The sequence below is a fragment of the Pholcus phalangioides genome, unplaced genomic scaffold (genome assembly GCF_987345545.1).
Source record: "Pholcus phalangioides strain wild (caught in Gottingen) unplaced genomic scaffold, Ppha-v1.0 ptg000012l_1, whole genome shotgun sequence".
In the NCBI taxonomy this organism is placed as follows: Eukaryota; Metazoa; Arthropoda; class Arachnida; order Araneae; family Pholcidae; genus Pholcus; species Pholcus phalangioides.
In genome coordinates this window covers 7,593,878-7,619,985 of record NW_028301605.1, presented here as the reverse complement: position 1 = coordinate 7,619,985, position 26,108 = coordinate 7,593,878, and the positions used below count along the sequence as shown (strand labels likewise).

The following is a 26,108-nucleotide window of genomic DNA, read 5'->3' as shown; positions in this document are numbered from 1 at the left end:
GATATAAGTTAACAAATATTTTCGTTTATAATTCAGATCCCTAGCTGCTACCTGGAAATACAATTAATCACTTCAAACTCTGTCTGCGAGAGATACCTTCACTGCATTTGACATATTTAAAATGGCGAGTTCAACGTAATTTGAATAACTCGAGACTTTGTGGATATCCTAGAGAGATTCGGTAAAAAAAAGAAACAAAAATACTGCATAAAATTGTATACTCTGTATAAACCCCCCCGGAACACACAGGCACAATGGCGGCTAGGCTCATGTTAATCGTTTCCCGCGGGAGTTTGTCACCTACAGATCTTTTGGGTTCGTTGTCTGTTCCAGGCAGACCAATTAACTTCGAATGAGTGCATTTTGCTTTATAAACTTCGAAAATCCAGCCAAAAAATGCAGATGTACTTGACATCGTGCTCGTCTAAATGTTCAACGAGGGGTTTATCGTTACGAGCGGAGGTTATTTCGATGATAAATGCGAGCTTTCATTTTTCAGTAAAAACACTGTGTATATATGAAAGCTCTATGTAAAAGTGCTATTATTGAGTTCTATTTTATGAGCAATTGTAATGGGTTTACAGAAAATTTGACGTCTCGAATAATTTTCGTAATGATAAATCCATATTTCACGAAAAATGGGAAATATATATATATATTATTTTTTGTTGAAAATTTCAGCTTTCAAGGATTATCGACCAAACCTAAACTCATTGATTTTGTTACCGGGCATGAATATTCTCTAACACTGATATTTGAGATGTTCCCGATAAACAGTTTTTGTATGATGAATGGAAAGAGGGTGTCTTCAACCCTTTAACTGGCAAGCATTGAAATATCCAAAGGAGAATAGAGGGTCCTGAAAATGCTATCACATGACAAAAACAACTGCTGTCAATGTTTAAAATGATATGGGATGTTTCCCGTCAGGAAACACGCTGTATTTACGTGATTCATATAGATTTTAATGGTATAAAATTAAGTTGTTTACCAACTTACTTTTCTAATTATTGTTGAAGAATGCATAGCAATATGGCTTCTCTACACATGGCATTTCCCTCCAAAATGCAAGGGTCGAAAATTGTTCTTGCTTGGCTTCTCAGGAAACGGAATGCATGTGTATTTTTGAATCACACACGCATTCTGCTGGAGTGAAAGAAAACAGAAAAACTATACTATTCAATTTAATCTTTGTGACCATTATAGACTTCATTTGTAGAGGTGCAGGGATTCATAATACGTATCGAATCGATTTCATTTAGAAATGTGTCTATGGTCGATAACGGTTCTAAATAATCATTATACAGTGGAACCTCGTTTATACCACGTTGTATAAATATGTAAGTAGAGTAACTGACGCATTTCTTTTTAAAATGACATCCCTCCTTCACCCCAGACATATGAAATATTATGCAATTCAATGTGTTTAATTGCACCTCTAATTCTGTTGATAAATATGTATACAGGGTGATTCAAAACTCAACGTACAAACTTTTAGGGAGGGAGGTAGAAAACATTAAAAAAAATAGAATCACAAAACCAAAAAATAGAACAGAATCACAAAAATAATTTTTTTTGTGTGCGTAAGTGTGGATGGTAAGAACTTCGAGCACTTGTGAAACTTAACGTGTACACGTACTGTTCTCGTGTATACTAGAAGTACATCATATGTGTGTGTGGGGGTGAGGGAGTCACGAATAATTGCATGGAAATAAAAGGAAGGTAAAAAGATCAACTTCGTAGGGTCGTAACAAATGATAAGGAGAGAAGAAAGAAAACAGAGAGAGCTTATTTGAGTTCATTCCACATGTGTTTGGACGCAATAGTACGTCCTTGATCATAAATTGGTTAAATCATACTTTAGGGGGAAAAAATTATATATGAATCGCATTTTTCAAATCACTTAAAGAAATAAAATTTATCAGAACATTACCTTTAGAATACTATATCGGGTTAAAAATTTGCAACAAAATCTTCTCGACTTAGGACGCGATTACACTGTAAACGTTTTGTAAAAGCTCGTTTATGAAACTTGAAAAATACAACCAACAAGCTGATCGATTACATCGATTACACTAGCTTATATACAATTTTACAAAACTTTTATAGTGCGATTCGGGCCTTAGAAAAACTTTCCATCTTGGACTCTCATTTTTTTGGCAGTGTATGATTTGTAACCAGCAGCTTAGTCATTGATTTGGTTTCTCTGCTTTATAATCGTTTTTATAGTTGACACGGAGATATCCAACTGTTTCCAAATGAACTTTCATCATTAATTTAAAATTCTTCCAAAATATGCAGTATTTTTAGAGAAAACGCTATTCGTATTCTCGACATTACGAACGGTGGAGTTGACACAGCCAGCAAGCAAAGCACCACAACGAAAGAAAATTCTACAGGAAATGATCGAAAGAACTTACTGCGCATATGCACCGTATGTGCCTCTTATTGACAAGACCTGTATCCTCGTACAGTTTACAATAGACTTTTTTACCCTTTGAGGAGAACGATTAAAACATTCGGGGGAAATAATTCTGAATGGACATATATTGCCGTGAAAGCAATTGAAACCAATTGAAGCAATTGAAATCAATTGAATCAATTGAAACCAATTGAAGCAATTGAAACCAATTGAAGCAATTGAAAATCTTTCAGACTCGCCGCATCTGAGTGTTCTCAGAAACAAGCAACAGACAAATCACTTAAGTTCCACCTGGCTATATTGGTATACGCCAACAATCACCCTCAAGTTTATGGCTTTTTTGGTGACAATATGCAAGAGATGCTCCAGAAATGCGTTTTACTGCATACGAAAATTGCGCGCATTTGATGGATATAAACGACGCTTTTCTAAAAAATCTGGAGTTCCAGTCGAAGTGAAAATAACTCTAAATATAGTGAATAAATATAGTAATAGTGAGTAATAAATAGTGAAAGAGTTCCAGTCGAATAATTGAGGTTTTGCGTCGAATAAACGAATTATTTTAACATTAAAATGCATAGTCACCAATTGCGACCAAACATCAAACGTGAAAGTCCTATAACTATAACTAAGTGACTTATAAACGAGGTCCCACTGTAATAGGATATTATAATGGAAGTAGACATTAAATTTAGATATAAGAAATTAGTTTTTAAATTTCAAAAGTGATTTTATTTCTCTCTTTTCATAGTTAATTAATTCTAGTAAATAAAAGAGAGAGAGAGAGAGAGAGCAAACTAATATCATCCCTGTCGTAAACTCAAATATTTTCTTATACCATAAACGCTAGATTATAAAACTTTACGACTTACGACATCACATTAACACACGAGAGCTTCAAGATATCTTAATCTTTCACGATTATTATATTATTTTTTGTACTTAACAAAATATTTTAATATGCTTTCCTCAAGACAATACCAACTAATACCTTTCAAGATATACATAAAATGATAATATTTTCGCACGTCAAATCCAATATCCTGGTATTCCGTTGAATTAGGAAAAAAATACATTACGAGGCCTATAAATTAAAACATCAATACACAAACTCTGAGACTATTTCCTAAGAAACCTTATTAAAATTTCACTATTAAATTCGAATTTTTGAAGCGTTAGTAAGCCCTGAAGACCTAAGAATTCTTAAAAATCTTGACTGCTTGCGTTAGTTCGCCTTCCTTTGCGACTGTTTTCTTTTCGTACAGCTTTGACAAAAAGAAAAGTGTAGTTATATACGGCTAAAACCATTCTGAAATTTTTCCAACATTCTGAAAATCCATTAGCTCCAATCACCACAATATATATATTCTCGGCATAATTGCCACGAGCTTCAGCCCTCTTCGGAAATTATGGTTCTCTACTCGATTTCTATAGCTTTCAGGAACGGATCGTTTGATCTTTTACCGTTGTTGTCCTGGTTTTTTTTTTCCCAGCTATTTCACGACAGCTTTTTTTTAAGTCATTTTCTCACTAATCTGAAACTATTTGCTTTTCCTAATGCAATCAGAGAATTCCTCATCAAATGTTAGATCGAAAACTTTTTTCAGAAACAAATACATTTGTTTCGATTCCGGCGTTCTGTGAGTCTGTCTTTTTTTCTAAATAAGAAACCTGTTCACGTGTGAAAATCGCTTTCATAAATGCTATTCAAAGTGTATTTGTACAACACAACATTGACATTTAGTTCTGCTTAGAATGCAGGGATTGTACAGATGGATATTTGTGTGAATTTTTTTTTTCATTTGACCAATCATGAATCGAATTTATTTGCAACAAATCATTGTGAAATCCAATATTTGTGGCCATCCATCGAGACTTCTTCCATTGATCCAAACTTCATTTTTGAGTACCCATCCTAACATTATTTTTGATCACACACACATCTTGACTTCTTCATTCATTCATGGCTTTCATCTAAACGCCATTCACTCATGACTTTCATCTAAACGCCATTCACTCATGATCATCCATCGTGACTTCATTCATTCATTCATAGCCATCCATCGTGACTTCATTCATTCATAGTTATCCATCGTGACTTAATTCATTCATAGCCATCCAGCCTGACTTCATTCATTCGTAGCCATCCATCGTCACTTCATTCATTCATAGCCATCCATTGTCACTTCATTCATCCATAGCCATCCATCGTCACTTCATTCATTCATAGCCATCCATCGTCACTTCATTCATTCATAGCCATCCATCGTCACTTCATTCATTCGTGATCAGTCATGCTAATTCCATTCGTTTGTGACTGTTCATCTGAACACCTTTCATTCGGGACAATCCATAGTCATCAATCGTGACTTCATTCATTCATAGCCAACCATGGTGACTTCATTCATTCATAGCCAACCATGGTGACTTCATTCATTCATAGTCATCCATCGTGACTTCATTCATTCGTGGTTACTAATCCTGATTCCATTCATCCATAGCCATCCATCGTGACTTCATTCATTCGTGATTACTAATTCTGATTTCATTCAGTCGTGATAACTCATCTTGATTTCATTCATTCGTGATCAATCATATTGATTTCATTCATTCGTGATCAATCATATTGATTCCATTCGTTCGTGACTGTTCATATTAACACTTTTCATTCAAGACAATTCATCTCGACTTGTCTTTCGGTTCACTGTCTTCCGACATTTCTCGTAGTTAAGGACATTATTATTACAATCGCTGTCTGAGAATTTTTACGTAAAATATGCGCAAACTAGCACATTCGCGAGTATAAGTTTCACACATTGAATATCAGTCTGCCATGCTCATTCTGACGTCTATCCATTCTTTTGTGCCCAATATTTATTTTTCAGAAAAAAAAGAATACTCTTTCAAACTTTATATTTGCGATCATCATCCAAACTCTGTGATTTCTCATCTCGACACCATTCCTTTGCGTAACTATCTAACTTCACTTCACTCATTCATGAATATTCATCTAAACGCCGATCATTAGCGACAATTTTTCCTTGATACGACATTCGTTCTTGCTTACTTGTAAAAACGTCATTCATTCATGACTGTTCATCTAAACGTTATAAGTTTGTGAATATTCATGTAAACGCCAGAATTACTATTTTCTATTCCTATACTACCTACTTTCATTCATTTGTGACCATTCATACTGGATCCGTTAATCTGTGACCAGTCACAGTGAACCCGTTCATTTGCGACCATTCATAGTAAATTCGTTTATTTGTTACCATCTACCGTGACTTCATACACGACTATACATCTAAACATCATTCATTCGTGATTATTCATCGTCGCCTTGCATTCGTCACTATTTATAGTTCTGATGAATAGTCACGTCATTCATTCGTGATTATTCATCTAAACGGCATTCATTCGTGATTATTCATCTAGACGTCATTCATTCGTGATTATTCATCTAAACGTCATTCATTCGTGATTATTCATCTAGACGTCATTCATTCGTGATTATTCATTTAGACGTCATTCATTCGTGATTATTCATCTAGACGTCATTCATTTGTAACTATTCATAGTGACTTTCGGTCCATTGTCTTCTGGAGTTTTTAATAATTAAAGACGTTATTATCACAATATCTAGGTGAGAATTTTTGCCAAAAATATGCCAAAACTAGCACACATTCGCGATAACTGGATTCACACATCCAAAACTACTCGACCACACTCATATTATGCCGGAAATATGCATGGAACAGATTTTCCATTATTCGTTTCCAAAGATAAAGAGAAATCACGAAGGGTGTCTAATGCTTTCGGCTAAATCTCTACGTGTGAGAAAAGAGATATATCCTTTGATATGCACACAGGACTTCGCTAACAACTGACAGTTTTGAAAAGCTGATCTTGATCAGCGAAAGAACACTGCCGGGAGATGAATTTCTGAGATATTAGGAAGAGCATGTGTGTGTGTGTGTACATTATACATAACACAATGCCTTTCTCCGACGAAAATTCTTCGGAGGAACTTCATAATTGCTTTTGTAAGCTTTCCGTAAAGAGTATAAGTAATTATCTTGCGATGACCTCTCGCCGCGATTGCTTTATTAATTTACGATGAGTTCACTTTGTGTCCCGTCGCTACTGGGCGCACGTGGCAGAAGCCTATTCCATACTTCGATGATGTTGTTGTTATATACCGGTAAAAGCTGGAGATTGTTAAAAGTCGGTAGTACGAGTATATGTTAGTGACAGTGGTGGAAAAATAGAATGCACCGAAGTCTCCGGGGGGAAATGGCTTTTAATGAGCAACAATCTCAACACATCTAATCATCGACTTTGTGTGTGTGAGAGAGAGAGAGAGCGAAGATGGTGATGCCGGAATGCACGGGCTTCTCTCCCATAATTCACAAGTAACGTTAATTGACCGTAACTGCGCTCGATTCGATTATCACCGCTAACTATCTCTTATATGTTTTCACTCAGTCTTGGTGAAATTGCTGGAAATAAAAAACAAAATTAAGTGTGATGGCGCTGTGGAAATTCTGAGGCTTAGGCGAGAGCTTGTTACCGAGCTAAATACTCGTACGTGATGTTTTCCAGTTTTGGGAAAGGGAAAAATTTCTCGAGGCGAATTCTATTCGCGGGATTTAGAGACATATTTTTCAGTCATTTGAGCTTCTATAGTTTATCAGAACTTCTATAGCAGTATAGGTGCGCAAGATCTTTTGAGAGCTACGTGGAACATTAATTAAAACGTAGACATGTGCAGGAGAAGTTTCCTCGAACCAGTGTTGATGATTTATGCTGACTGATCCATATCTTCCATATTTTGAAGTCTACGTTACCACTCCCCATACCTAGACTACATACATTTTTGTCTACTGCTGTTTTAAACGCACATGTAGCTCGTTCAGTTCTAACGAATCGGTACATCCTGGAATGTGCGTGTACATGTTGTGAACCTAAAGTTGTTAACCTAAGTTTGTTTCTGTGTAATGCTTGTATGTGTAGTGCTGCCATCTGCCATCGATTTTTCCAACTATGATTGAAGTGTAATGATTGAATAATTGTAACGTTTTTCGGGCCTATAGTGCCCTATCCTGCTCTCGCCTATCCGTGGCGAGTCTTTTTAACGGAGAGATCGGCTCACATTCGTGTTTTTTTTGTCTGAAGGCAGGAGTGTTCAGATTGAAATGGCGTGTCGGGAGAGCGCGTTTTCTCGATAACATATTCAAATTAATAGTGAAACATCGGATATCGAAGGTGAGCATGAGGATAGAGTTGTTAGTGAATTGTACGTCAAAGCTGTGTGATCAACATATGATGGTGCTGTTTACAGGTACTGTGTTACCGACTTAGAATAAGGCTAATTTTGGTGCTTGTGAGAATATAGTAGATATTATTTTAATTTGTAAATTTTATTTTCTGAGTATATTTCAATCATGTGTGTTCATTTTTTAAATCATGAAAATTGCGTTCAAAATTTATTAAATAATTTAAAAACAATTCAAAAGGCACGTATCCCTCCATTTTTTTTCGAATGAGTGTCTTAGTAAAAGATCATTTTTGGGAAAACAATTAACGAAATTTGAAAACTTATTTAATGAATGAATTCACTTAAATAACCCATTGCTTTTATGAAGACTCTTTTTGTTGATTTTTAAAATCCATTAATACTTGCTGGGGTCAAAATGACCCCCCACGACGCCAGTTAGGGGTTGAAGAACCATTCTGACCCGTCAATTTCCATAGTATGGGTGATAAGTACAGGGTGGATATAAATACACTAGTCAGGCTTTTGTAGTACACATTTTCATAAAGGTATTTTGATGAAACTTGGTATATAGGATATATGGACCATGGGGAAAAGAAAGATTCAATTAAAAAACATAGCTATATGTTTGACCACCGGTTTAAAAATGGCGCATTTTCATCGCAGTTATCTTTTTTTTCCATGGTCTATATAACGTATATATCAAGTTTCAATGAAATAGGTCGTCCACAACAGGCACTACATAGGTCTGAGTAGTATCAGTGTAATTAAGCTGAGTGTTCCAGTTGAATTATAATACTGAAATTACTCCGACTCCTATGTAGCGCCCGTTGTGATGGACGTATTTCATTGAAACTTGATGCATACGTTATTTAGTCTATGAGGGAAAGATAACTGCGATACAAAAACGTCACTTTATCACACAGTGGTTAAACATTCAACTATTTTTTATTGAATCTTTCTTTTACCCCATAGTCCATATATCCTATATACTAAGTTTCACCAAACTACCTCCATCAGAATGGGAGCTACATAAGTCTGAGTAGTATCGGCTTATTTATAACCGCCCTGTACATATGGTACAACGTAAATTCAATAAAAACACTCCATGGAAATGCAAAATATATTTTTTATCGTCCAACAGAAAAATATACATTATAAGAACAGACATGTTGAACAACTTAGAACGACGGAAGCTATCATTTTGACCACAATGGGAGAAATATCAATAATAAATTATTTTTCTTCACCCGAAACGGCTTGAAACACAATTCTTGTTCCATTTTTTTGGAGTTTTGAAAAAAAAAGTCTAGCTATGATGTATCAAGCGTTTTATCATTTTAAAAGGAAGATTGTCTATGATTTTTTGAGCTCTTGTAAATCGTGGCTCCATTTCCACTGACGAAGTTTGAAGTATAATACACTTTAAAATTTTCGAAGAAATTGCATGAGCAGAATGAAAAACCGTGAATAGCCACCAAGTCCCGAGAAATGTTGAATAAAAACGTGAGCCCGTTTTTAATGCCTATCACATTTTGCACAGAATGAATCCATCTCGTCGAAAACATCGTAGACTCATTTAGTAGACTAAAAAAATTTAAATTTCTATCAGAAATTCTTCCTTTGTCTATGAATATGTGTGAAAATTATTCAAGACCTCAAGTTTCTCTGTTTATCAACTGTAGAATTTGTTTTTTTTTTGCTCAGTCGAAAGCATGATACGAGGTAAAATAATAGTTCCCCACCTCATGCAGCAGCAACTCTAGGCTGGGATCTTTAGTGGATTTATGGCGGATTCTATAGTGAATTTATAGTAAAGAGAAACTCACACAGAACATGATAAGAATCGTGTCCGGCTGGTGCCAGTTCATGGGTACAATCGTGTAAAGATGAAGATTCCTTCCGTCGTGCGACATTGTACCAGGTAATGCAGTGCGGCAAAAAAAACGCATAGATCCATAAAAACGCTAAATGGATTGAATAACACGACGACGAGCTTCTTCAAAAGTGTATCTTTGAATGGTACGAAATGGGTACTAGAGAAAAACAAACATTGTGATAGAACATACGTTCCACCAACATTAATGTTCACATAAGGAGGCTGTGCATTTCAGCATGTTTTGCAATCATATTAGTTAAATATCTCTATAGCGGTCAAAATGGCCGCTACGATTGTTATAGGTAGATTACCACTAAACTAAGAAACCTGGAACATTTGTATTTTAGGAATGTCAGAGCCTTAACAAGATGAGAAAAGTCATGAAATTTCAACAACGTCAGATAAAGAATTCGGGTGTAATCGAATGTCAAAGCAGCATTATGGTCAAAAACACCGTTTCCGTCGTTCTAGTGTTGTGTATAAATAGAAATTTTTCATATATTTTTGTCAGAAAAATTGATTTTCTGAATTGATATAACCCATAACAAAAACCTTTGAAAAGTCAGAAAGCAACGGTTTGGCTTTGATTGTGATGATTATCAAGCCATTTGATCCCGAAGCGTGATTGCTTTCCGCGGCAACGACATATATGCTTATTGAATTGATCGCATTTTCCACTCATACCTCCTTTTTTGCGGCAAAGACTAAAGCAAACTATATTAGAGCAATATACTCCGAAACAATAGCATATATCTTTAGGTCCATATGGGTCAGTAGCGCAAAAACCTCCAGGATATCCGTCCATGTTGCAACGGTCATTGCAGAGCTTACGATAAAAGTCATTACGGCAAATTAACTTTCCTTCGGTGAAATTGTTAGCTGAAAGAAAGATGAAATTTGTGAAAAAATAATCGCGCCCGCGCGAAGGAAATGCCTCTTTCTGGGATGTTATGCCACGAGGTGAACTCAGAAAGAAAAGTCTACAAGTCTCCGCCGGGAATCGAACAGAGTCCTCATTTAATCCGGGCATGAACGATATTCATATACACCGCCAGAAGAGACATGAACATTCCTTTCTTACTCACGCTCCGTAGCTAGCCCCCCCCCCCCTTCAACTTCAGCAAATGACCCAAAAAATAAAAAAATAAAAATCTCAATCTCGCTACTGCCGCCACCTGGGGGGGGGGCTGTTTACTGAATTGGGGGAGGCTACTATGACTTCACTGTGGTGCGTCACGCTACGGAGCGTTTGAGAAGGAAGGAAGGGTCATGTTTGTTGTGGTGTATATGGATAACGCACTTGCCCGGATTGCAAAGAGGACGGAATACGTAAGCATTGCTACCGATATTTCACCCCAAGCACGTTTAGTCCCGGTACATTTCGACCCCGCCTTCCGGGAAATTTCGCCTGTTCTGACAGTATGAGTGGCCAAACATATGGGTGACTAAGTGAGTGATCATTCACAATTGACAAGTTTTAAAAGACATACGATAAACATGGGGTAAATCGAGAAGATATCCATACTTAAAATAAATCGTGCCCTCAAATGCCGTTTTAATGAGCATAGAAGATACGTAACCAACCAAGACTTTAACCGCTCATCCATAGCCCAACATTGCTGGTCCTGCCAAAATTATTCAGAAATGCCTCTCACCGTCTGAGTTGGACTTCTTCGAATCATTCCACATCAACAAAAACTCAAACCAGTTGGTCAACGATCTAGCTAGCACACCATCCTTCTCAAAAATCTGGCAACAGTTCCTACAATAATCATTTTTTCTCCATTAGCATCGCTATCACGTTCTCGTTTGTAATTGGCTCCGCCAGTTTTCTTTTGTTTCCACTCCCTTTGCTCTTGTTGGCATTTAATTTTGAATTCGATTCATTGTGTACAATAGCGAGTAACTCCCGCTATAGGAGTATTGCCAATATTCTTTCTTTGCTACTGATGAAGAAACTTCACATGCTTCCGAATCGCGTTTAGTCGTGGTTCCTTTTTGCAATTTTGGGTCTACACACGTTGTCTTTCCCTAATACTGTCTCACCCAAAAGGTAATTCATTTCTACTCATACAGTGACTCACTTGATGCTTCATATAATGATTTGCTCAACCTTATAGTCCCTAATACTCATACGGTCACTCACTCATACTAATACAAAGGCCACAACCGACAAAAAAAGTCCAAAGATGTGACTGAAAAAAGATGCTCATAAAAAATATGGATGTCGAATATGTATGTATGTAAACTCTCTATATCAAAAATACAGAAACCAATAAAAACCAATAATTATGATAAAATATAAATATACATACTGCCCATAAAATATTATGGTTGTCCCATCTCAGTATGGACAGCTCGGTTCATGCCAACATGTTTATGATATTCCTTTTTAAACGTGCCATTTAAACGGTCAGTCGCACACTCACTTGGTCACCCATGAAGTAAATCACTCACTTGGTCACTCATATGGTCAGGGCAGGTGGAATAGTTGCAGCGAAATGTACCATGGACGAAAAACGGGTGAAATATCGGTTTGCGAAATTTCCAGATCCTCAAGAAGATAGGGTTCGATTACCGGCTGAGACTAGTAGACTTTTCTTTTCGAGTTAAGCTCGGCATAATATCCAGAATAAAGTATTTCCTTTACACATTTGGGGCAATAAAAAATAATATAAAATAAATAATCTCAATAATTGCATACATTCGGAAGAATCACCCCGGTGGAACTCTAAGGCGGTGGGAAAACAGTTTAAAGACAACCGAAAAATCTCCATGTCTCGAAAACTTGAGGATGTAAATTTGTGAAAATTTTAGAGCGATAATAAGAAGTTGAGCTAAATATTTTGGGTGAAAATATTTCCGACGAGTGCTGCACTGCTGCAGGGAAAGATTGTTTGAATTATAAGAATGGTCAAAACATAGATAAAAGTATAGGCACAGACACACATACGCAAATTTTTGAATATAGGTTTGGCAGTATAAAAGGCATCATCGATAGGGAAATAATTATATAAGAGTTGGAGATGATTGAAAAATGGAATAGACTCATTTTAATACTAGAACGACGGATAGCTGTCGTTTTGACCGCAGTAAGAAAAAAAAAATCAACATCGATTATTTTTCTTTACCGAAGTTTTCTTGAAAAAGTATCTATTCAGTCTTTTTGACTTATTTTTGTAATAAACTTCATGCACCAATTGTTTTCCGAATCCCAGACAAAAGGGGTCATGTTATGACGAAGATTAATCCCGCGTTTTGTCACTATGAAAAGAAGGTGTGACACCTCCTCCTAACCAGAACATGGCCCACCGCTTTGTCTCAATGATGAGATATAAGTCAGTGACCTGGGCCATGCTGGAAAAAAAGGGGGGGGGGGTTTGACTACGATTTTTCAGAGCTCTTGTAATTTGGGGCTTAATTTTCATATGGCAGTCCACTGCCAAGGTACGCTTGAGAAATTTGAAAACAGATCACATGTGTGGAACAGAAAAACCGTGAATAGCCGCCAAATCCTAAGCAATAATACTCTTTAATATAAGCAAAAAATAATCTTAAAATACATAAAATGGCTTTTCGATGCCTATAGGATTATGCACTAAATGAATTAGTTTTATCGAAAGCATCAACTACAATCATATTAGTAAAGTGATAAAATTGTATAAATACTGGCAGAAGTTCTTTTCGTCCACGATTTCAATTTTATGTGTGCATGGTACTCAAGACACAGATTTTCTCTGTTTACCAACTGTAGAATATGTTTCTTGTTCAGTCGGAAGCATGGTAAGTGGTAAGTTTTGGCTCCTCACTTCATCCATCTGTTTCCCTTTTTTCGGGACCTTTTGAGAAGCCTCAGCCTTCTTTTTATAGTTCATTTATAGTGTGAAAAAAATGATAAGTATCTCCTCGGCCTCAGGCAGGAGCCCTACACATGGGCGAAATTGCGAAAAATTAATTTCCTTTTCATCGTACGACATTGTTCGAGCGAATGCAATGCAGTGAAAGCGCAAAGACCCATAGAAACGATTAAGGAAGTCAATAATAACGTACGACGACGAGCTGCTTCAAACGTGCACCTTTGAATGGTACAAAATAGGTAGGTTTACTGGAGAAAAGTAAACACCAAGGCAAAAAATCTGTTCTCCATCAACACTAACGTGCGCATACGAAGATTGTCCATTTCGGCATGTTTTGCAATCATATCAGTTAAATATATCTATATAGCGGTCAACCGTCGTTCGAGATAGAAACTCAATTTAACAAGAAACGAAGAGAAACCTAGAATTTCTTTATTTTAAGGATTTAAGAGCCTGAATGAGATAATAAGAGCCACTGAATTTCAATAACTTCAGATAAACCGTTTGCTGGAATCGCGTGGCAAAGTAGCTTTGCGGTCGAAATGACAGCGTCTGTCGTTTTTAATTTTTGAAAAGCGTTCGCGTGCCACTCCTGATACAATGGCGTGTCACGGGTTGGTCAACGCCGATGTATACGGAATTAAATATTTAAATTATATTCAATTTATTGTATGCATATTTAACCCCCCGATGACCGTTAAACATGCACTCACGCGTGGTATGCCTGATATTCACCAACATTTTGATAGATAATCATTTCTAATATGGATAACATGTAGAATTTCGGGCGTTTAATGGACATTACACGTTTCATCAGAAGTATTTATGACCTCATTAAATGTGCAGTGTACGGAAATCTTGTAAAAAAGTGACAGTCACCGATTATATGGGATTTATTATTTTTTGTTTTTGAAATTGTACGTTTTTGATCGGAAACGGATGCGATTCCTCATGTCTAACTTACCAAGTACGCAGGATAGTAGGCAGACAAGAAGAAGACAGATGTACATTATCTTCATACTGATGGTGTGGTTGAAATTTCGATACTGAAAAGAAAAAACAAAAAATTATGCATGTATATTTTTAAAATCTCGTTAAGGTTATAAGGGGCCATTCGAGTATTACGTAACAGATTTTCAGCTATTTTTGACCCCCCCCCCCTTGTTAGCAAAAGTCAGCAAAACACTGACAACACCCCCCCCCCCCCCCCCGTCAGCAAATTTTCTCTTGCAATACCTTTGTTACATTAGAAACACATTTTCCGGATACAGATTTTTTACTCATTGAAAATGTATCGTTATGTTGTGTTATTGTGCAACCGGACCTGACATAGGTGTCTTTTTCCTGGTACAGTAGCGCTTGTTGTTATTGTTAGCAAAATTTTGGTTCTTGAAGAAAGAAGGCTCTTAGCGCTCTTAAGTCAATTTTAGCAAGAAAGAAATTAACCTTCCAAGTTTTACTTTTTTCCCTCCTACAAATCAACCAAGCATTTCTTGAGGCCACGTCGAATGTTATGGAAAACGCACACTGGCATATGGATGATATGCACACGAAATGCTATCAAGCCACCTGATCAACTATATACTTTCTTTCGTTGTAAATCTCAAATGTTTTGTGACTCGGAGAATATATATTTCAACATTTCAATGTATTGAACGTAACAGAAAAATATTTTCCTTTTTCTTTCCCAGAAAACACAAAATGAAACGTCTTTATTTGTAAACTGTCAAACGCGTCTCATGTAATGAAGTCCTGATGACTTCCACGTGAAATTTCTTTTCGATCTTTCCTTATCATAAGAAATCGAAGCTTTATCATAAAGTAAGGTTGTAGTGTTTTGAATTGTGTTGTTATTGTCTCCTTCAGTGTTATTCACGAAGAAGAACAATCATCACGCGGTCAAATTTCTACTAGCTTTCAGATATGATTCCATGACTTGCATCGCTGAATTTTTGGCCATATTATTGCTTTTATTTTGTGATTAGTCAATCATTAAAGGTGCTTTCATTTAGCCGAAGTGAGCATATCTATATTAGAAGAAATCATCATTCGCCTGCTCGTGGCTGTGGAAGTGCTTATAACGTTACCGGTCAATATAACCGGTGATGGTCTTTCTATGCATAACTAAAAATCTCTCAGCAGATGTATTTTTTAAATTTATGATAGTTGAACAGCGTAATATTTAAGAATTTTTAGGAAAACCAGTGAAATATTTCACCATTCTGAACGATTGGATTCATCGTGAAAATCGAGCGAGAAGATCGAAAACGGTCAAAGTTTCATCGGCGTGGTCCTTGTAGTGTTAAAGCATATTTTCATTTTTCCGAGTATTATTTTGCATATTTCAGAAGAGAGATTTTTTTTACCAAACTAGATAGCTAGCAATAGTTATAATTTTAATTTTCCTAGTCCATTTTGTACAATTTTTCGGTGACATTAGCAATAACTGTCATAGTTTCACATATGGCAATGGTTACCGATTTTTCGCCGTTATTAACAAGGCCTGGATATTGCTGACCTGAAAAGTCCTGAAAAAAAAATGACCTAAAAACTCGAAAAAACGCCTTAAAATTTCGAAAAAAAACTTAAAAACTAAAAAGAAAATTCCTCGAAAATGACAAAAAATGCTATTAAAATAACAAAACAAATTTATTTAGAAACTGAGCCATTCATTATATTGACTGGAGTTAAAAGAAGAAAAAAAATCGTATAGTATCTATTGAAAATCACATTCAATCTCAACATTAGATTTCATCAAAAATTGCCCCAATACAATTTTTCAAATAAAAAATTCATAATTTATGAGTGGATTAGGAAATCTACGAGGCAAAATAGAAATTTCTGAAAAGACAAGATAAACTTCTCGCAACATGTCAAGATGTTATTGGGGATGTTTAGAAAAAAGGGGGAATCTCACTGTTAATTTCTCTTCAATTTAAAAAATTTAAGACGTTCCCGAAAAGGCATCAAAAATTCTCTGCAGGCAATGACTCCGCTTTTACACCCCTTATTTTTTCGAATTTCATGATAGTATTGAATAATCGTAAAATGCAAACGTCATCAACATCTGGGCCTTTGTTATTAGCAACAATTGGTAATTTTATTTGTGTACCTTTGAAACCACTTTTGACAACGGCTTACGATTTTCCGCAATTTTCCGTATTTTTCTCGAGGAAATATGGTCAAACCATTTATAATGGTATATTTTCATTTGTTTACGGCATATCTTTAGGATTTTTAGGTCATAAATGCAATATTTATAGAATATATTTTGTCGGTTTTGAGGTCACAAAAATCCTAGTCATAGGGATCATCATCTTACTGATTTTATTCATTTGTGATCACTCTTGAAGAAGAATAGCACCGATAATAATAGTGATTAAATAATAAAAATAATAATTTAATTAATATTATAATATTATGCAGAGTGTCCTATAAGTGCTAGCACGGCCTTTATCTGATCAACCGTCCGTCGTAGAGGTATGATTTCCCAGTTAAAAAAATGCTCAACAGGCTTTCAAAAATTACCTAGTACCAGTTTTGAGAGTGAAAATACAGTGTGTCACAAACTAAAAAAATATAAATTTTTAGACGGTCCCCTTGTCATCCAACTTCCAATTAGAAAGTTGTTGCCCTGCATCGCTTGTGGCTAACAGGAAAAATTCCATGTTGTTAAGTGAAATATTCGCTGTGATATTCAAATTCGAAAAACGGAAGAAAAATACTTGATAGAACAGCATTAAATGTGGGTAAAACGGTTTTTCCGCATTTAAGCTGTTCTTTCCAACATTCCCTGTAAATATTGCGCTGAGAAACATGGAATTCTTGGAACAGAAGGAAACATGGAATTTTTTGTTGGCATCAGGAGAGGCATGGCAACAGCTTTCTAATTTAAAGTTAGAGAATAATTAGAGACCTATTTTGTCGCACACTGTATTTTCACTCTGAAAACTAGTACAGGGTAATTTTTGAATGCCTTTTGAGCATTTTTCAAATTGGAATCATTTTTCTACGACGGCCGTGCTAGCACTTACAGGACACTGTACATCACATAGGTGGAGGAAGGAAATTATATTCTAACAATAAACAAAAACTAAGAACGAAAACATTTACCTGGAATTGAACGGATATAGTTTTTAGTTGGTTAGTGAGAGTAATATGAATATATTTCATAGGTTGCATTTATATACGAGATATTGCGACAAAGTTATTATCCTAACAATGGCTTTGCTAATTTCAGAAATATTGCTAAAACCATTTCTTTCATTTGTGTTTACACCTGCCATTTCGAGTTAAGCAATATTTTCTTCCGTGCGAAATAATTTCTTCAATGTGTGTGATTTTTCACTATTACATCTTTTAAATCATCTAATAATACTGGGTGCAAACGCAAAATGTTGCGTAACGAAATTAATCAAGCGCTCCTATTTCAAAAATTAATAACATATCAGTATTATGTACGTCTTACGGGTAGATCATAGAAGCCTCCGCACGCTGCTCGTGGCGTCACGCAAGTGGTCCATCCTCACTCAAGTTAAAAATTCCGCTTCATGTGCTGGCATCATTGTTATATAGAAAAGAAACAATGGGGAAACGAGTTGGCGATTTCTATTCCTCACATCCAATCACTGTGCGTATTTGTGGGCCTATTCGGAAGATTCTTCGCCAAAATAAGGAGAAACGAAGTAATATGTTGTGGTTCAAAATGCAGCAAACTTGCTAGGTAGTCTTACCAGACTACTCTTATGACGTTCAGATGGACTTGGCAACCCGTGCAGGGGCTTTATATCTCGCTAACACAAATCCAATGATACCACTCTGGCGCAAATAGAAGCTAATGACGTCTTCCAATATTCATTTCTGAGACAAATCCGATGATCCTGCTCTAGTTTTTCTTTTCCTGCCTGAGCTACAGGCTAGCGGCATCCTTTCGTAACAAAAATTCCGTAAAAAAATTGTATAACACTATATCTCGGGAGGTTCGCAACGGCAATTATATCGCCTGTTAGATATTTTAATGATGGATCCGATGACACCCTAATATTTTCTGATAATTTTGGGATGATAGATAGACTATTTCCAAAATATTATTTCTTTTTTTTTACACACATGTGCGTTGTTGCAAAAATGTTATTAGATGTAATGTAATAAGAGTAATGAGAGAAAGAAGAGACCGAGCCATTTGGACTCGTATCCAAACAAATACGTAGGCACTCCTACATATGCATTCGAGGTACATGACTTGAAACGCGTGACGCTACCATATCCATAGAAATGCGCATAAGTCATGCATACCACTAGAATTGTCCAGAAAGCATTTGTACGCTTAAAAATATGTACAAGGTGGCTTAGTTTTTGGAATTCACAAGAGTATTGCGCATAAGGCAAAAAAAAAAAAAAAATGTAGGGCTTGATTACCACAAGTATTGTGTAGAAGTTGTGCGTGCTTTTCTCTTGTCTCGTTGCACAATTGAACATGTTCTAAACATTTTCTTTACGTTACTTTACCCGTTTTTTCACTCCATTTTCAATCGAGTTAATATAATCTGGACATTGATGGCTATATCATGCAACGCAGACAAAAAATGCAGATAGATAATGAGAAAATTTTACGAAACGATTGACTGGAGAATTTTTTAATAGTTTCGTATTTTACTCAAATCTTTCTCTGCACAAGGGAAAAATTTCCGTGATCAGAAACATTAGGTGCGAGGAATATCGTGAATACTATTTTAGAAGTTTTTTTTTTCTGTGAAGGAAATTATCAAGAAACTCATCAGTAAAGGTTCTTTTTTCCCCCTGAGAGGTTTCGTTCAAATCGGTAACGTTTACCGATTCTGTATTAAAAAAAAACGACTAAAAACGTCCGAAATCTGCCGGAAGCTGAATCTCCCCCCCCCTTCCTTTATATTGATTTAGCATTGGTTTGTTTTTTGCATTTTACGAAGTCATCAGTACACGAGCCGTTTCCGTTTTCTTGAGGTTTTTTTTTCCCCCTAGTTTCGATTTCTTCATCATCTGCAGTGAAATCATCAAATTAAGAGGAAACACGGAGCAAAAAAAAAAAAAAATCAACGTTTACATTTACTTTATTTTTTGGCCGCTGATACGTTACTAGGCACTATTGAGTTTCTGCGCCGATAAGACATTTGGAATTTTTTTTTAAATATCTCTTATATATGGAGCTATTCCGATTTGTTTCGTACGTATATTTTATTTCTGTGGAAGAGTAGTTTCGAAACTGGTACGTTCCAGAACTTTCATTGAACTGGAGAAAAATAATCAGGAATGATGTCAAAACGAGTAATGTATTGATAAAGAGTAGTAAATTTTTAAATACGTCCCGATTAAGAAGGAAAGACCTTTAACCCCTTCGCTTAGAAATTCGCAAGAAATTCGGATGCTGTATATTTGACGAATCGGCAATAAATATAGTAACCTTGTGTCCTAACCTAACCACACTTAAGAAAAAGGGGAATAAACACAAATAAAAGAGTAATAGTATAAAAGATAAGGTGATAAGAATTGTAGATACAAAATTATATTTCTGTTCACCAGCACTCTACCACAGTTATCTTCCTTATATGATAACTGGACACATCTTCCTTATAAGATACATCATATGTGAGGAAAAAATCACTATCAGGGTATATAAAAACCAAACTGAAAAAAAAAAATTGAAAGGTTGCAACAAAGCTTCAAGGCGATTAGTAGAGAGGAAAGAAAACAGAGTATAAACGTGTTCGAATTCATTCCACTAGCGTCTTGACGCAATATTACGTCCTTTGATCGTAGAGTCGTTAATTTTCATTGTTTTTAAACTTGTGTGAGGCACAGCCTGTATTTTTGCCAATCAAATCAAGAAAATTTTTTTAATCGAATTATTCGGTCTGAACTGTATGTATCATATAACTTCGGAAAAGAAAAAGATTGATAATGAAAATAAAATTTTATTGCATGATCGTCTGAATAATTTCTTAATGCAGTCGAATCCCGTTATAACGAACTCCAAGAGACCGAAGAAATCACTTCGTTATAACGAAATTTCGTTATAAAGGAATTCCAGGTTTTGGTATTGTTTCTATGCGAACTTATCTGGTGGGTTTGAAAAGTGTTCGTGAAAACGAGATTTTCACTATAACGTTATTCGACTGTATATGTATAATAGTTTATGCCTTTATAATGGTTGGCCATATTTTCAATACTCCCAGTAATGAGGCGTTTCGGATAGACGTCATAATCATCATCAGCATCGCTTTGAGAGTCAGGAAAATGGTGATCCTCATAGAAACCAGTGTTAAAATTGCCGATTTTACTGTACAAATGCGAAAATTTGGTGGTGTTTTCTGACACATCAATAATTTTAAAAATTGTATTGAATTTTTGATTTTCGAAATATATTAAGTTCGCTTTAAGAGATATACGAAGCCCAGGAGATTAAATATGAAGCAATTATCCGGACCTACTTTTGAGTCGGATATCCAGGGAATAACATTAATTTCGACTTTTTATTTATATCTTCTCAAGCATGAAAATTAAGTTCTTCGTGGTGTCTTTTGATATTCAACTGCATAAATTGATTTAGTTCAGGTTGTTTTAAAATCAATTATGGGTCCGTAAAGTACATCGAAGAAATTCCACAGCTTTAATTAAGCATTGTTGGAAGCAGAAACAGGCAAATAATAGATAACTTGAAGTTCAGGGGGGGGGGGGATCGAAATACCTAGCGCCCCTTAAAAAAGGAAAAAAATATATATTTGTTTCTGTGTTTCTTTAAATCTAGATTTGTTTATTTCATGAAGTCGCGCAGGAAGTCGCCATATTGGTGAACTTTGACACGGTTTGCATGTCCCTCAAGGAAAGAGGGAGATATCACGTGATCCAAAAAGCCTCATTGAAGAAATCCTGGCAGCGCCGGGTATTATAGCTAGTTACTTAGGGACCGTTCAAGTATTATATCATCATCGATGAGGGGGGGAGGGAGGGTGTTTCCGATTTGCTGACTTTTGATGACAAGGGGGAGGGGGGGATGGATATTGCTTACGTCATTCATCAACCACCCTTTATGAAAATATGAGTTAGGATTCTGAGGGGCAGAGCTGATGACGAAATTTTGCTGACAAAGGAGGGAGGGGGGTCAGCGTTTTGATGACTTTTGCTGACAGGGGGGGGGGGATCAAAAATAGCTAAAAATTTGCTTACGTAATACTTGAACGGCCCCTTATATCCTGCCGACTTATTTTCCTCTCCTGTTTTAGTAGGTTGTAAATTGTAGAAATTATAGATTCATGTCAATTTTTAACGTTAAATATTTTAAAAATCAGACTGAAGTTGAATTTTAGCTCTTGAATATTGCCGAACATAATTAATCGATATTTCATCAACTAATTACACATTTTCAACTAAGTAATGTCATTAATTTAGTGATGGTTCTCAGAATGAGAATTATACGACTTTTCATGGAAAACGCAATCGTTTATTTTTCTCTCATTCTCCTAACCCTTAGGTCATCAACTAGATGTACGTTACTGTCCGGGAAAAGCTCCGACCAAAAAGCGATCCATTTTTTTTTCTCCTCCTCTCGGTGCGTTACGGGAGAAGTATAAATAACATTTACGACTCGTGGGTGTTATCTGTTACGTGCTTTGAATTTCTACGGTCGATTTTTGTGGCTCGGGGATGACCCTTCAGATGTATTTATGACCCAAGGGAGTCAGAGAGAGAGAGATACTCTGTGCGTATAGTACATAGTCGACGATCAGAATAGAAAGATATGTGCGCGAGTGTGTATGTGTGTGCTACCTGGATTCGATGTCGATTGTGTCAAGTGGCTTCACGTGGGGGGTTACGGTATTACCCCCGACAACAAGTCAGGCTATTCCTCTAGGGACTTGATAGTGGGAGGAATGAAAGTAATGGAGGGAGTCATTTTATGCCAATCTCATTATATGTGAGTGATACGCGGAAATGGCGTGGGTCCCCTTTAAGCGAGGTTTTTACACAAATTCGATGCCATAAATAGGATTGTTTTTCATTTCTACTCCGTGTAGGGAAGGTTAGAACTTTGCACCTAAACACTAGTAGCTTGAGTATGGATGGTGAATTTCTTTGATTTCACCAATTGTATACCAATATGTTTGAAAATTTTCTGTGATTCACTGGAGAATCTTCAACAAATATATAACAAGGGCTGCTTTACGTGTGTATATGTTACTGACAAAGCCCGAAATTGGCCAATTCGTGATGGGGCCAGCCACTTCGCGAAATAGCCAATTTCGTTAAATATTGACTTGGACAGTTCGCGAAGTGGCTTTTGTTCCCCTGGCCAAAGCCCGTAACAAAGGACACGATTTGGGATCTTCCTCAAGTTATCGTTTTGCTTTGTGATAATTATGGCCACGTTATTTATGACAACCCATCAAACTACAGTCATGAAGTGGTAATCATTTTTTCTCTCCAAAATTTGGAAGGAAAAACTATATGTTTATATAGTAATTATTTTTATAGTTTTTCCACTCAAAGTTCACTTTTTTTTCTCTCGTAACGTGGAGCTAATCCAATACATCTGCTATGTATATAGACATGTATCACACTTTGGCCATTAAAAAAAATGGATTTGGCTCCTACCGGGCTGTCTTGCATCAGCGCATAGAGCTTTGGCCAAGGACCACATCACGAAATGTCCAGCCAAAGTCCGAATCATTTCTGCAATTTGGACATTGGCCAAATCTCTTGGCCAATTCGCGAAGTGGTTGACCCCAACGTGAACTTGCCGTGTTTTTGGCAGTAACATATATAGCAAATGTTCCATGGACCCTTTATGCCAATGAAAGGAAGCCACATTTTTGCCAATAAAATGGCCACGCATCCTTTCATAGAGTTTCGGCAAAAATGATGTAAAACATTATGTAAATTTTTTTTTCTCATCCAATCTCACGGGCCCCACGAAATCCGTCAGATAAACCCCAAAGGGTACGTTGACCCCTGGTCAAGTACCCTGAGGAAAAAAAATCAGATGCTTGAGGAAAATAATAATAAAAGGATAAATCTCTGTAGATAGGTGTATATGTATACAGCTAACTAAACAAGAGAAAATAAGGGAACATACAGAATATTGCTAATTGTCGCCTAACAGTTGCGAACACAGAAAGCTGCCAATTATCGCCATAATATAACTGATGTTGGATAATTAAAGAGCTATTGCAATGCGCAGTGAATTAAAATGCATTTCGCAAATGAAATAAAAATAATCGCGATGGACATTTCAAATATGGGAGATGAATATTAATTGAATTTGAATATTATAATATGATTGGATTTGAATACTTTATTTCTCTGCACAGATGGCAAAATGTAACAAGTCACTTTTTCAAAATTTCACGAGGGCAAATTTGTAAAACATATTTAGCAAAAGTGCGTGGCTTTTTGACTTATTGCAATTTGCCTTCGTTGGCTCCTCATAAACCGAAAGAGATGGACGAAATTTTCTCACCTCCCAAAATTTTGACGAATTTAGACTCCAGAATGCGAACAGCTCAATTTTTTGTGGGAGAAGTGACTCGTGATATTTTGACATCTGGACCACAGATTTATTGTGAATATATTGAATTTATATTTTGAATCATTATCATCATATCGTATAGCATAAGGAATTGAAGTTATCTTCGCACACGATTTCAGAAAAGATAACAAAGTCATGTATTCTTCCATAAGTTTTTACCGGTCGAATTCAGATTTAGATTACATATATTACGTAGATTAGATATACAGGGTGTTTCAAAAAGAATCACCCGATTTGAAATGCGTGTATTACGAAAAATATTCAACATAGACATTTGAGATTAATTTTATATTACATGGCTATCATAAAGTGTTTTTGCAAACTAAATTAAAGGTGCTCAATTCGTCCACCTTGGGATGCACGGCATATGTCTATACGGTAGTCAAAATCATCCAAAATGTTGAACTTTTGAGTTGACTTTTGATCCAGTTTTATCAATTCTCCTGATGATGCCAACCACTAGTGTTGGGGAAACGTTGAGAACTAACTCAAACGGACGACGGTCTTCGAACCCGAACACACAATTTTCATCAAAATACGGTATTTTCGGAATATCAGCTACCTGCAACAACAATATGGTGTAGTCTTGTTTGAAAATTTACAGATACCCTTGAAACTTTCTTCTACGCATAAAAAACGGGTAAATACGGAAAAATTCAGTATTTCCAAAAAAATGCTGAGTTTTTGATTACAGACTACAGCGCCATCTGTTAGGAACTTTGTAAGTAATTTCGGAAATATGTCTTTATTCAATTCAGGCCATCCCTTATGCGGGTCATTCACACCGGTTTCTGAAAATTTCGTATTTTGAGACAAACGATGCCATAATTTTGCCGCGAATACAAATACAAGGCCACAATAGGCAAATTGCCCAAAAAGGTGGCTGAGAAAAAGATTCCCCGTTACAAATATGGACTTCATATATTTCTAAAATACGTCAGCGCAATTGAAATGCAATTATAAAAACTAGAAACACAATATATATATTTGATAGCATATTATACAATGCTCATAAAAAAATATTTTTGGCTGTCTTATTTTGAGTGTGGATAGCATCTCGATTTGACATCGATTTACCTCGATTCACCAAAATGGTGAATGTTTTGAAAATACATATCCATAGTGGTTTAGGTCTAACTACTGTAACGTCATCTGTTGCGAAAACTCGTAACTGATTTAAAAATTCTGACTGACTGCAAATCTACTGTTTTCCTACATACAAAGCGCCAAACGGAACATTTTTCATAATTGCTACAGCCTGTATATATTTCTCATATATTTCCTCTGAAAATAGTAGTTCACTAGAAATTATACAATGATAAGAAGACCATAAAATATGACCTAACAGTTTGACAGTCGAGTAGTTACGGAGCTAGCTTTTCACTGTGCAGGTTCTCGGTTCGAATTCCAGTTCGGGCATGAATGCGTCTATACCAACACTGACGGATTCCCTGGACAGAATCACACGAATCTCTTGAGAATACGTGAGGATCTCGTTGAAAATATTTTCCAAAGTTTTTTTTTTTTCCATTTTTTCATTAATTATGTATGTATTGATTATATTAAAAAAAAATTGGCTTTGAACACAAAATATTCTTCCCATGTACAACCACTGAATTTTTGTTGGAAACCTATGGAGGAAGGCAATGGAACTAAAAGTGGGTGGATATCGTTTCGCTTCATGCTTATTCCGTGGATGACAGCCAGGAAACTGTCAGCGGAGGACCCCGAACACCATGAAAAATAATGAAAAGAAATTGACAGAATGATGAATAATCCTCTCGAAAATTTGGAACAAAATGTTGCCAATATGCCACACTCAAATATTTATTGCGCATGTTGAAAATAAAGCAGAAAAGAAGGAAAAAGGAAATAAGGGAAAAAAAAATAGAAGAAAAGTATTGAAATTTTATTATTTATTGCTACATTTTTCTACACAGATTTTGAAAACATAAACAAATTCTTCCAAAAAATATATCCTTATCTGCATTATAAGACTAGGATTTATTTCCTTGTAGTAACTTTGAAATATGGATGTGATAGATTGAGCTGAATATGTGTATAAATGCAGATGAATGTGTATTTTATGGTACAAGATGAAATTTTCCCAT

General features: G+C 35.9%; 1 protein-coding gene across 1 annotated transcript; it reads right to left on the bottom strand.

Moving 5' to 3' along the window:
• Window positions 1–8,811: 8,811 nt before the first annotated feature.
• LOC149079232 (uncharacterized) lies at window positions 8,812–17,593 on the bottom strand. Its single transcript, XM_089239960.1, has 3 exons — window positions 17,550–17,593; window positions 14,401–14,482; window positions 8,812–10,458 (listed from the first exon to the last, which is right to left on the bottom strand). The coding sequence occupies exons 2-3, from the start codon at window positions 14,453–14,455 to the stop codon at window positions 10,142–10,144; spliced, it is 372 nt and encodes a 123-aa protein (XP_089096086.1). The 5' UTR covers window positions 14,456–14,482; window positions 17,550–17,593; the 3' UTR covers window positions 8,812–10,141.
• Between the last annotated feature and the right edge of the window lie 8,515 nt (window positions 17,594–26,108).